At 40.5% G+C, this 14,023-nt stretch overlaps 1 protein-coding gene across 5 annotated transcripts in view; it reads right to left on the reverse strand.

The window, feature by feature from the left end:
• Positions 1-1,959: 1,959 nt before the first annotated feature.
• The window catches only part of MYO1B (myosin IB), a 193,420-nt gene continuing 181,356 nt past the window's right edge, over positions 1,960-14,023 (reverse strand). For 3 of the 5 annotated variants that reach the window (XM_075608349.1, XM_075608350.1, XM_075608352.1), the window contains 2 exons: positions 7,808-7,935; positions 1,960-5,752 (listed from right to left, as the gene is read on the reverse strand). In XM_075608349.1, the coding sequence (XP_075464464.1) occupies positions 5,629-5,752; positions 7,808-7,935 (252 nt within the window). In that variant the 3' untranslated portion in view covers positions 1,960-5,628. The remainder of the gene's footprint in view (positions 5,753-7,807; positions 7,936-14,023) is intronic. The other 2 variants (XM_075608351.1, XM_075608353.1) reach the window with 1 other exon arrangement.

Genomic DNA, 14,023 nt, shown 5'->3' on the forward strand with positions numbered 1-14,023 from the left:
AGGGAGACTCTGAGCCCAAGAGGAAGAAGGCAGAGATAGCTGATAGACAGCAGGAGGCTTGGGGACATTTGCAAAAGGGGACACAACAAAGGCGGAGCTTCAACCCTAGACTCAGGACGGCACAAGAGAAAGAGATAGAGAAGGATGAGTGTTCAGGCCCAGATGGCCTGGTAATTACCCAAAAAAGAAAATGCCTAAATTGGAAGGCAAGAAAAAAAAAAGGGGGAGGGAAGGGCCGACGTCAGACATTTTCGCCAAAAATGCTGGTGCACGGGCCGCTCCACAGGACAATGTTTCGCTGGGGAGAGGGATATGTGACAGAGTCACTGACTCAGTAGGCTGGAATAGTGAATGGAGAGATGCTGCAGCCAGTTCAGAGTGTTAATCTCCTCAGACAGAAGGAAGCACGCCTGCAGCCTAATTAAGCAGGAGGCCTGAGAGACTGCAGGTTTAAAAGCAGGAAGTGACACACACACAGGGAGCTTGTTTTTCCACAGTCCTGCGAGGAGCTAGGCTGCTGGGACCCCAACCCAGGATAAAGATACAGATACAGATTGCTGCGAAGAGCTTGTTTTTCCACAGGAAGGTGGAGAGAACTCTCCCGGCTTGGAAGCCGTAGCAGCTGCTGCTGCTCTGGTCCCCAGTCCTGCGAGGAGCTTTGCTGCTGGGACCAGCTGGGACCCCAACCCAGGAGAAAGATAAACATTGCTGCGAGGCTGGACACAGCCTGCTCCCCGGAACCGTGTTCCTGTTTGCTGTTTGGAGCTGCAACAGATAAGACTTTATTATTACTTATTGGTTATACTTTGTGTTGCATATGTTTTGGGCATGACCAGATTAGCTGGCTGTCTTGTTAGTAAGGGCTCAAGAAGTGAGTTAGTTTCCCTAAAGGGAACAGGCTTTAATTTTCAAGAAAGTAGTTTCTTAAAGGGACAGTGCACCTGTACTTTATTTTGGTTGTGGCTAATAAACCACTATAGTTGAACATTTCCCACCGTGTCTAGCGTCTTACTGACCCCGCCGCGAGGCCGTCCTGCCACACTGCATAATGGATTAAACTAATCACACAGTTTGTTTTGCTTCTCAAACATACCTTGGGTGCAGTTATAGAAGCTGCATTAATTAATAGAATTGTAGACTGTGCATGAACATAGCACAAACCAATGAAATCACCAACATCTGGGTTACATCTTATTTTCATGGGCAAACGTTTTAAAGGAGGTGGAATACTTCCCACAAAACAGCTGCCACTCTATTCCTTTTGATGCTGTCCAGTTCTACGAGAGTGGTCCTTTATCACAGAAAATATATCACGTGACTGTATAGGAGAGTTCAACACAAGGTGACACTTATTTTTATTTGACTAAAATATATTTTGATTTATCAGGTCAAGTAAGACCAATTAAAACAAAGTGAACTAAACACACTATGTTTAATGATTTAAATTCTGGTCATTGCTGACTTAACAAAAACACACACGTATTTATAAACCCCTTTAAAGGCCATTAGCAATTTCCCCCCCAATCCAATGATTAAGTAATACATTTTATGCATGGCATCTGCTAGGAACAGGATAATTGAGAAGGCATAGATAAAGGCAGTAACATTTTTTAATTTCATGTCATTTAAAATCCTTTCCATAATAAACTTTTAAATATTTATATTTTCCTTTTTTTAAACAACATTAAGGCATCAATTAGCTACCTTTTAACCAAATTGACAGTTAGTTGGTGCTATATGAAATTGCGTATTTAAAAGCCGTGAGATCATCTGGATAAACATCACCTTTTTAAGTAGAACAGACAGAAACGACCCCAGAGGGAGGGTCAAATGAATCCCATAATATTGCACTCTATGCCAAACATCACTTCTTCTAGGCACTAATAGCCCTTAATCTAAGGGCTATTAGTGCCTAGAAGGAGTGATGTTTGGCATAGAGTGCAATATTATGGAGTACTTTTGACCCTCCCTTTGGGTTCGTTTCTGTCTGTTCTACATTGTTTACCCTGCTGCACCTGCTATTTTATAGGACTTATTATTATAGGAGAGCAGTCTGATTCATCTGTTGCACCTATTTAAGTACTCTGTTAATTTGCACAATTGCAAATAAACTCCCAATTTCTCATTCATATTATCTATAGAGAGTTGACCCTTTTTAGCGCCGGAATGCCACTCAAATTTTAGCACCAGTCCGTGATCACTAGTGTGGCAATAACACGATGGTTAGCCAGACATTTAGTGGAAAGTGTTATTTTATCAAGTCCGTTGTAAGCTCATCCCATTTAGAATATTATGACAATAGTAAGATTGTAGTGGTTAGGAAGAAATCCAGTTCAATAAAAAGCCAACAATACAAGGATTTTCCTCCTCGAGTTTATAAAAGATTAATTGTAGTCTATTACAGAAAAGGCTTTATAAGGCAGATCTTGATTGCAGATTTTTTTGTATGCCGCTTACTATAGGCACAACATTAATACAAAATACAAATATTCGTTAGAACAGCAGCATACCAAGGGGAGCACAGTACTTCACAATGATTTTAACCAATACCAGATTTTATGTACCATCAATGCTCTTCATACAGAAAACTGGACATCCCTCTGAATTGTGTATGTTCTACTCCATGTAAAATCTATTATTTTCTTAATAACGGTGATGTAATTACATGAGTACTTCATTACATGTGAAATATAAATCAAATGTAAAAAATGTAGTGAATGTTTATTGCACGATGTACTGTATAAAATATATATCACAATATGCAGGGAGCCTATTTCCTTCTAATTAAACAGCTAACCCATTTATATATTACAAGAACAGAATATTAGAAATAAATTCAGTTTTGAATTTACAGCTGTAGCCTGCATCATTGCACAATGTTACTGTAGATAACAGAATTGACAATCATACTACCGATTACTTGGGGTAGCCTTTGATATCCTCCTATATGCGATATGTTGCTGTGATGACTTTGGCCAAGTGTACAGACTGCATCTGTAATCCTTTCTAGGTAATGACGGTTAGTGTTGAACTTGCATAAAAAGAGATTTATGGCATTATGCATGAGCTATCCAGACCAATGCATGAGCTATCCAAACCACACAGATTCCTTCCTCTGAAGAACATTGTTCATGAGAAGGTGTTAGAAAAAGCAAAGAAACATACTATGTGGTATGAAGGGACCTTTATGGATCCTAAAGGTCTTTTTACAACTTTTTATTGGCCCAAATAACATATCACAACCATCGAAGAAACCAGTTTCCTTCGGGACCTACACAGCTACTAAAACTTGTAGGAAGGGGTTTTACTGTGCTTCATTCCTCTTAGTTCTTCTAATTAAAAAGAAAAGTATTTAAAAACAAAACATTGATAAGATGAAAATATACTGTAGCAAATTTTCTACAAGTTACTAACAAAGAACTGTTTCATACCAGTTGACAAAAAACACCTTTATACGAAAAACACAAATGGTACTTCTTCCACGCAATAGCCAATTTGTAATAACCTGAGAAAAATCCAACCTTTGTGTTTCATTTCCACGTTGATAAGAAAAATGTTAAACTCGTGCAACTCTGCAAAAGGGAGTTGTATGTTGAATATGTGTTGCATTTTCAAGAGTCTCACTATGCAGATCCAAAATTTGCTTTTTTCCAGTGTGATTTTTTTGTATGCTTTGAAGCCACTTCCTGCAGAAGCTTCTAGTCATTTTAATGGCGTTGATGGGAAGTAGCTTTACTGCATATTGAATAGGGGCTACATTTGGGACTGGAAGTTTTTTCTATAATTTTATTTCCAGCCAGGCCAATGAATGTCTTATTTGGATTGAGTCTTGATTAACACCCTTTTACTAAAATTGTTCGTTCTTTTGGACGTCAAAATGGGTCTTCCTCTTACAAGTCAAAACTTTCCCATTAAAATGTCATCTCGTACAGAGCTCCAAAGTCTCCGTTATTTGGGTAATGAACCATGACAGTTCTGTAGAAAGGATTGTAAATTCTAGCCACAGGCCTTGATATGAGAGATCAAGAGTGTACTAAAATAGGGGATATTTCACACAGAAGGGCAATTACATTAGACCAACAAACACAATAACACAAAAACACAAAAACAGTTTTGTAAAACACATAGAAGTGTTTTTTAACATGAACTTCATCACTGTCTCCAGCACTGAAAGGATTTAAGATTGTGTACTGTATGCTGCTGTTTGAAACAAGAACTACTGTAAAAGCTTCCCTATCCCATGATGGCTTTCAGAACAAAACACGTATTCCTAGATTGTTGCTTTATGATACCCTACAAAGGATACATCAGTTTTCAAAATTCTTTCCATATCTAGTGCAGGTGCAATATTTTATTCTGCATATTTTACATTCAAAATTGTATGTCCATATACTTTTTCAGAATAGACATGAGTGGCAGAAAATAAGAAATTACCGAAGTACCTGTTTAACTGCTCTACCCTTTTCCTTTAGTTTAGGTTGAAAAGGAACTGAAGCACAAGTCCATTGTCCTTTCCTACATGCTGCTCCGTAATCATATTTTTACTCCCACTACCTGAAGCAGGAACATTCAGATATTGTCAGTTCATTTCCCCCGTACAGTCAACGGGTATTAACCAAATGAACACAGGAAATTAAACCCACATTTCAAATTCGGTCACTACAAAACTATGTAGCAGGGCAAACACAACCAAGATGATTAGTAAAACAAAAAGATGAACCTTCCACTAGGTCAACTAAATGAAAGCTTCAATGGGTTGTAAAATGTCGACTGTATAGGGGATATGGAACAGTCATGTCATACATTGTATTCCCTGCCATATAACAGCCACAGCTAAAATATTATGTTCATCTTGTAATTGAAAAGCTATCAATGATACCTGGCAGATAGATATCTTTTTTTAGTGTTTTAATCAATGCAGCATTCTACCGCAGATATAGTTTGGATAATGGTAAAGGATTACTTTTTCTCAGCTGTGCCGTAAACAGCCAATAAGTATTGCTAGGTTTTTATTCCACTTAGTATGATTAGTAGAATTACTAGATTTCAACATGGTTCTATTGATAGCAATATTTGTAATATTATCTTTTGCTCACATTATATATTGGCACGTGGTATAAGCCAGGCACTCTCTAGAGCGGAGAAAAACAATTGAAACGTTATATATCTCGACCATTATTAAATATTTGCAGTATGAAACACTTTTCTATGGGGCTCTCTTAATTTACTGGTAAGTTTCTAGAATGTAATGGTACTTCTTCATTTAAGAATATGAACAGCTTACACACAAAGATTTTGAGATCTCAAATGTCTCTTCTTTAGCCTATAATCAGCTTGTTTGTGGTACTGTAGGTCTAATGGTTTGAGCTAATATGATGGTGTTTCTTCACTAGATGCATGGTAACAAAAGTCTTGCCTCGGATTAAATGCATAGGATAAAACAGCTCCATAAAATGTAACATTTTTAAAAGTTTAAAAAGTTCATAAGATTGTCAGATCTTTTGGCTAAGGGCATCCAAGGCTGGTAGCCCATAAAATAAAATAGAAAATGCAGAAAAACCCCGCTCTTAAAATTGCACTGTTACAATTGAACAAGTCTATACATTAAAAGACACAGTGACACTACAGTTATGGCACAACCACTTCCAGGAGGCGGTTGTTTTTCCGTTTGCAAGTTGGGATGTTGCCATTCTTCTGGGTACCCTGTATAAACTTCACACAGACTTTGTCCTGTCTGAACTGCACTAGGAACCTGCGGGGGGGAAAAGAAGAGACATGCAATTAGTATTATTTTTTTTAAATGTCAATTTGAGAGATTAATTTCTTCCTGAGTGTGGGGGAGATTCTGCTTACTGCTACATGCATGAGAATCAACTGGTGTATGCTGAACCAAACCAGAGTCGATAGTATCTGCTGCTCACTGTTAAAGGTGCAGTGCCACTTATTACCTGTTAAACTTATCACGTGATACTGCAGCATCTCTTTCAAAACCACTATGGAAGGAAGTGTCTGCTTTAATATATAGGTTCCTCACAGTACTCATAGATTTGGGCCCCTTGGTTTGGACATGCTGGTATATCTCCATATTTAGATTAAAATATTGTGAACGTTGTGATCTATGCTGTATTCAAACTGATATTTAACTTATTGTATATATACACAAGTGCTGCATCTTTCCCTCTCCTCCTAACCCCCCCACCTTGTGATTTCAACCAATTATATATCAATCTACCCTATCCCTTTTTTTGTGTGTATCCCATCCCTCCATACTCCGTAAAAAGATTAATATTTTTTTTTAAAAATAAATAAATATAATCAAACGTAGTATTTCCACATGGTGTGCCCCATCGGGAGCAAGGGGGTTGATTTTCTCAGCTACTCATAACCAGGGAAAATAGGATGGCACTGTACTTGTGGGTTGGACGTGCAAGGCAGATCTTCCTCCACATAGTGACATCAGACGAAAAAAAGAAGAAAAAAAAGGAGTAGCCATAGGACAGGGGAGACCATCTCCAGTCCTCAAGGGCAACAAACAGGCCAGGATTCCATGATATCCCTGCTTCAGCCCAGGTGACTCCTGGGCTGAAGCAGGGATATCCTTAAAATCTTACTCCTTGGTGGCCCTTAAGCTGGCCACCCCTGCTAAAGGAGATCTAACTCCTCCCAAGTTTCAGCTTCCCATGTTTACAAACCAACGTAAAAATAACTTCCATGTGCCTATAGACGGGGCTATTTTTGTAGGGAAACTCGCATGAGTCGTTTCCTTTTATTTTGTAGGTCAACACATCTATATAGTATGGTCCTGAAATAATAATTATTAGTGGTGAAATATTGACTGGGAGATGATCATTATTTTTTCTGTCACATTTCCTGATTTAAACCTGTATAATCTATTCTAAATTAGATATCAATTATTGTTTTATTTGAAAAGGGTTTCAGCACCTTTATTACGCACAGAACCATTACTACCACCCCTACACCAGTAAGTATATTGGGAGCTAAAAATAGCACAATTTAGCTTCAGAGGAAACCCTGGTTCGAATGACGTAATCATATAGAACTGGTGTCTATTGTCTCCATTCAATTATTTTCAAACTACAAACAGGTCACTTGGGGCGTTCCAATACCATTCTCATGTAACTAATCTATGGGTGAAAGCAACTGTATGGGTCTTCTAGCGGAAATGTATTTAATCCCTTCAACGTGTTGCAGGCTTATCTGGCAGCAAAGAGGTTAAATACACCCAATGCTTTTTAGGTTAAGACGACAGACTTTCAGGCACCCATACTCTAGTAAAATCCTAACACACAAGCTAGGTCTTCTACCGATATCAGATGGTGCAGGTACAGAAGCTTGGAAGATCCCCCTGCTCATATTCATCGCCATCCCCATTGAAATTAACTCAGACATTGTGTCTGAGATTCACTAAACGGTGGTAAAGGTTAATGCATTAAAGAATCTATCTTTTACACCAAAATAATTATAATTCTTTGGTACACAATACCGGAAATGTAAGAAACGAGTGCTAAAGCAAGGAAGTCACGCCATCTTAAACCTGGCAGACTTTTGGACGCAGATTAAAAAGAGAAAAAGTGAGACTCAATTTGACACTGCTCATTATAATCTTTATCGTGCAACTGCTCCCGATTCTGATTTTCCCCAACTCGCAAGCTACTGTAACACACATCAAGCAAAAATTGGTGCAAGCCCGTGGTACATTTACAATAAGAGAAAAATGAAAAGTAGACAGTTCTCTGATTCTCCAAGACAGTCAGTTAGGAGCAGCATGTATATTGATCCAACTTACTCATCCGCAATCTCTATGTAGATTTTCTGTTTTGTCTGCATCAGTGTTGTCCGGTACAGTTTGGTGGCCATTTCTATAAGGTGATCACTACTGAACAGAAAATCCCCTTTGGAAGCTGCAGCAGAGCCCTAGTTATAAGGAAACACCAGGTGGATATTAGAGTCACCAACATAAGGCCGTGCGTATAGTGTCCGCGACGGACGATGTCGCCCAAAAACAAATGCATTGCCGCTGCGGGCGCTTATAGTAAGTGCGACGGAGCGACGTTGCGTCGCGGATTTTGGAAGCTGGCAATATTTGATTTTTCAAGGGCTGTCGCCTCATGTGACAGCCCCTGAACCAATCAAATGCCAGTAAGCCCGTGACGCCGCCGCAAAGCAGAACCAGATTCTACGTTGCATAATATGACGCGTTAATCCCTTCTGTGCAAGAGAAGATATCAATGCATTGCAAAACTATATGTTGCCATCATCTATTCCAGTGAAAGCATTACAAATATATACTGTAAGTGTTTAACAGGAGTTAGGGGGCCAAAACAGGCACTCTCACCTCCTTTATACCTATTGTTATACTATAATAATTAAACACATGCTCTATTTTTTTTTCTGTTGCAAGATTCAAATGTTGCAGCAATTGGGGCCAAATATATTACAGTTCATATTTTTTTTTATTTTTTTTAATGTTGGACAGAATAGTGCAGCAAATAAAAATATCACTTGTGAGCACATTACATTCACATGCCTTAGACAGGTCTGCAACCCTGTTTTCACCATTATCTCCAAGCATACAATGCTTCCACTGCAGCTAGGGATTCTGGGAAATGACATCTAAATGAGCACTTACAGCGTTACTTTTTGCTTCAAATGCATTTAAAAATTGACAGCTATGAGCTTATGCCTGCCATATTACACAGCTTTTCAGCATAGTCTCAGAAAAGTGCAAAATATATCAGATCTCATACTATGCAATTCATATGTAAATAGCACATTTACAGATATTTAACAAGCCAGAGCTTTCAAATATACGATATAGGACTCCACCTGTAGTTAAAGAGTTGAACAGTTTACAGAATATTTAATTTACATTTAATTTAGTAGGTCACAGAACATTTATTATGGTGGTATGTGCACATGTATTACTAAATGACAGCATTCATGGGTATAATGTAGCAGATTGCCAAATGTATGTATGTATGTCTTTATTTGTATAGCGCCATAAAATTTACATAGCGCTTCACAGTAGTAATACATGTCATATAAATAACAAATATAAATAACAGATCATGGGAATAAGTGCTTCAGACATACTGTAAAAGTAATATTAAGGAAGGAGTCCCTGCTCCGAGGAGCTTACAATCTAATTGGTAGGTAGGGAGAACGTACAGAGACAGTAGGAGGGAATACTACCAAATATTTAAGTTATATGTAATCTTGTAGATTGCAGAATATTTAATAAAGCAAAGTTTTTCAGTTGTGATTTATGCACCAAAATGTGAAAAATCTTATGTTTAAAAAAAAAAAAAAATCAGTTATGTAGTACTAGATATTTTTTTAATGTACTGATTCGTCCTTTGGTTGCTACAGCAACCTTTTAGAAAGTCATATCCACTTCAGTTTTTGAAACAGATTCTGACACGCACCTTTTTGAGCTCTACACTTTGGCAACAAAGTATCAAACAGATCAATTGCTGTGTTCCAAACAGCAGACTGTCTATTGCTCTGAAAGCTTTAACAATAAAGTGTTGTGCTTACAGTAGTAATATGTTACAAATCAGCTGCAGCATTTCACAGGCTGCATCACAAAGCTATAAGGCAGACATTTTTGTTAGGCATACACTCAGGATTTTGAGAGATTTATAACAGGAGCAACAGACGATTGCAGTTTAGGTAAGAATGTAGAATTATACATTATCACATGATTGCATATAAAAATAATAAGAAAAAAATAAAGGGGGAATGTAGTATTGCTGCTTTTAGTAGGACTCAACTTTTAACTAAAGTCATACATAATTTAGCAGATTACAGAAAGTGTAAATGTCATAACTTGGCAGATAAGAGAAAATTGTTTTAGATCTTAGTGTATTTTTCTTTTCCTAGAAGGTCATTCCGTGGCATCTCACCAGTGGGTTAAGTTCTACCCTTCTGCTGAAACAGAACAGAAAAAGCTCCACCTTTACATAGCCTATAGCCAAACCTTTCCTACCTATGTAGTCTTATGATACAAAAGATGAAACATACAATATATACACGTTAATATTGTACATCAAATGTCATCGGTGCGGATTGGTGAGCACTTCCATGGAAGGACCTTCCATGAAATTAAAACTATGCTAAGATCTAAAACAATTTTCTCTTTTCCTGGTTGTCCCCATGGCAGTGGTCACCAATGGAATTTACCAAAGCAGTATCCGTGAACAAAAGGGGGGAGTTCAAATAATTACCACGAAAACCCAACAGTAACTTTATTAAGCAGAAACAATGGACTGAAGGACTTTCCTGCCAAAGCATGCATCTGCTGATAGTGCTTGCAATTTGCCAATTCTGTGGGCTGATGTTACTGCTATGAATAGTACCGTCTTCAGTGTTAAATCCATGTCTGAACTTGTTCCTTCTAAACCACTGCAACAAAGATTGTAGAACAATGGGTAAATCTCAGGTGGGAATTGGATCCTTAAATTGTGGTCTAGTTTTCTTTAAGGCCTGAAAAAACCTGATAAGATCAAGTGCAGCTAGCGGTCTTCCCAATAGTGCTGACAATGCTGATTTTTGTACCTTCATGGAACTAGCACTGAGCCCTGCCTCCAAGAGCTCCTGTAGAAATTCTAGGATTGCTGGAACAGATTAATCCAAATATGTTATATTCTGGCGTTCACGTTAGTGAAAAAAACATTGCCAAATCCTGTAATACACCGTAATGTTGAGATCTTCCTTGCTGCCATCAAGGTCTGTATGACTGACACAATCCTGGTATTGAGCAAGCTCTGTTCAACCTCCAGGCCATCAAATTCCAGGATTCCGGATTGAAATGTTGAACTGGACCCTCAGAGAGAAGACCTGGGAACACTGGCAATTGCCATCATTTGTCCATCACCATGTTGCTAAATTGTGGAAACCAGGCTCTGCGTGGCCAGTTTGGAAGTATTGCCACTACTTCCATCCCATCATGCCTTATCTTCCCAAGTACCCTCAGTATGAAAGACATTGGAGGAAATATGTACACCTCCACCCAGGTGGCTTTCGGGTGACTCTCTCTTGAACAGAATTTGTTTGCCCTTCTGCTTGATGCTACCACCATCAAGTCTATCTCAAATTCCCCATGCTTATACTGTCTGAAGAGAGTCCCTGGCAGGGACTATTCTCCTGATTCTAAAGTCCACCGATTGAGAATATCGGCTTGCAGATTTTTCTTTCCTGCAATTTTTATTGAGGTAAGGTTGGTTAGATGTTAGATGGGGAATACTTCTTGTAGAAGAACTGAACTTCTTGTTCCCTCTTGTTTCCTTATATACGTTACCGCTGTTCGGTTGTCAGACTGAATTTTGAAGCTGCTTCCTTGTATCTGTCATGAGAAGTGATTTACTGCCAAGCATTATCACTCAATTCCAGAACATTTGCTGGTACATTGTGACACCTGGGAGGCCACTTTCATTGGGCTACATTGGTGCCAAGTTGGGCACCCCAGTCTGTGCCACTTGCATCAATCGTGAGCATAAACCAGACATGTTCTTGTAAGGAATATCCTCTTTCTATGTTTATAACCTGTTTCCACCACACTAAGGATTATTTCACCCTTTGTGGAAGCACAATAGACTGGAGTGGGTCTTTTGTCTGACTTTCACACTGTTTTAGAACATTTTGCTGGAAAGCCCATGTCCCCTCTCTCCCATTTTACGACTTGAATAGTGGCTGAGAGCGTGCCGATGAAACTCATACATTGCCTGGCTGACAGCTGATTGCTGGACCTGATAATGTTTTTTTAAGGTTCTCTCTCTCTTCATGATGATCAAAAACCACGCCTGTTTGAGTATCGAATTGTACTCCCAAATATCTTATATTTTGCATTGGGATTAGGTGACTTTTTCAAAGTTCACTAACCATCCATGCATGGTCAAGAAATCCAGCACTTTAAATGTTGGAGTAATTGAGACTTGTCTCGTGCCTTTAATAAAATGTCATTCAAATAATGGTATACAGTATTTGGCTACCTTCCTTCCATAGTTCATGTAACGCTGCTGACTGCAGGACAGGATATGGAGCCGCATGGCAGAGATAGGGAGTAGTACACTGACGTTGGCCTGGGATCTGAAGCCTGGAATGCAGGGGTAGCCAACTCTAATTCCAGGGTCAAGGCAGGCAGCAGGCAGGGGTGGTCAGGTCCAAGCAGGAATCCAAATATAGGCAAGGCAGGAACATAGAACTGGGCACTTTGCACGAGCAAAGTCAGAGAGCAACTGCCTGCTATTTAAAGGCCAAAAGAGGCTGCTAGCAATAAGAGCCAAAGAGAGGCTTACTTCCTGCCACAAAGTGAGGGGCAGAAAATCCCAGGAAGCAAGATGGTCACGACTGCTTACATGAGGATGTGGTCACTTTATGGCAGCGGCCATTTTAGGTATCAAACAGATGCCTTATAGTATTTCCTCTCCCCTTCAGGGTCAAACTCCGGACGATCGTCTATGGGCTTGGAGGAAAACAGCCAAGAGAAAGTTCTTACCAAGGCGGTGTGCAAGGCTGGGAACTATGAACGGAACAGGAACTATAAACAGAACAACCTGGAAGCTCACAGGAACAGAACTCCATGGTCTGGTGCTATCTGGAAAACATCCAGCCTCCTTAAAGGCATAGTGCCAGTAGCCGCAAAGACTGCCGAATCCTCAGTGAGGGCGGAAGTGAGTAACAGAACTATGTACATAAGTAAGGGTTCTTTAGTAAAATACTTTGGCCAAAGAATTATAAGCCTGCAACCACAGCATGGTGTCACGGGAGACTCCTGTGGCGGGTAGGATCTCGGTGGCCGGAACAGCATGAGCGTAGTAGGGGTCACAAGCAGGGGTCCGAGGCAGGCGGCAGGTAGCAAAGTCAGGTACAAGCAGAGGTCCGAGGCAGGCGGCAGGTAGCGAAGTCAGGAAACAAGCAGAGGTCCGAGGCAGGCGGCAGGTAGCGAAGTCAGGTAACAAACAGAGGTCGGCAACGAGGAGACTGGAACAGGACAGGGGAGCAAGGACAGGTCTGGGGGCAGGGACTTAGAACAGGAACAAACAGGGACAAGCCAGATTACCAGCAAGGGCTTTTACTGTGAACAGACTTCTATAGTACAGGTACAGGTACAGAAAACAGATCAGGATCAGAAGCATGTGCATAAGGAGTCTGACTTCAAGCAAAGGCAAAAGCAACAGACAGGAAGCAAGCTATAAGGACAGAGACAGGAGCAACAAGAAGACAGACAGACAGAGGAACCATGAGCCAACAGAAGGCAGCAGCACACCCAGTGGACAAGGAAGCTATGGCTAGGCAGGAGGTCTAGGCGACCCTGACACATGGTAAACCCTCTTTAGCAGGTCCTACACAACGGTTTTCGATACCTCTCTAATGGAGGGAGAAATGTCCATATGTGGGTAACAAGAGGAGGACAAGCAGGGGTCCATGTGGAAGTTCAGGCAGGACAAAGCATGCAGTAACCTGGTCACAAAAAGGAAAAAGGCAGGGATCCAGGCTGAGGAATAACCAGGGTGCAAGGCACAAGAAAGCAGGTGCTGGCCGCACCAAAGCCCCATAGCACCCTCCCTTCAGAGAGACCTCCGGACGATCCAAGGTGGGAGAGGAACTTGCAAGGTCATGGCAGGAATCTCCAATTAATGGGAGAAGGGTGGGGGTTGGTGTTCCCTACCTCTGCGGGTCCATTGCATGGTTCGTGCAATACTGCAATACAGGTTACGGTTCCAAAGGGCAGAGGTAGGGAGTAGTACACTGACCTTGGCCTGGAATGCAGGGGTAGTCAAGTCCAATTCTAGGGTCAAGGCAGGAGGCAGGCAGTGAATGTCAGATCCAATTCCGGGGTTGAGGCAGGTGGCAGGCAGGGGAGGTCAAGTCCAAGCAGGAATCCAAACACAGGCAAGATAGGAACAAGGAACTGGGTACTTTGCAGGAGCAAAGTCAGAGAGCAACTGCCTGCTACTTAAAGGCCAGAAGCAGCTGCTGGCAATGAGGGCCAGATAGGTGC

Source organism: Ascaphus truei, chromosome 7 (genome assembly GCF_040206685.1).
Source record: "Ascaphus truei isolate aAscTru1 chromosome 7, aAscTru1.hap1, whole genome shotgun sequence".
Taxonomy (NCBI): Eukaryota; Metazoa; Chordata; class Amphibia; order Anura; family Ascaphidae; genus Ascaphus; species Ascaphus truei.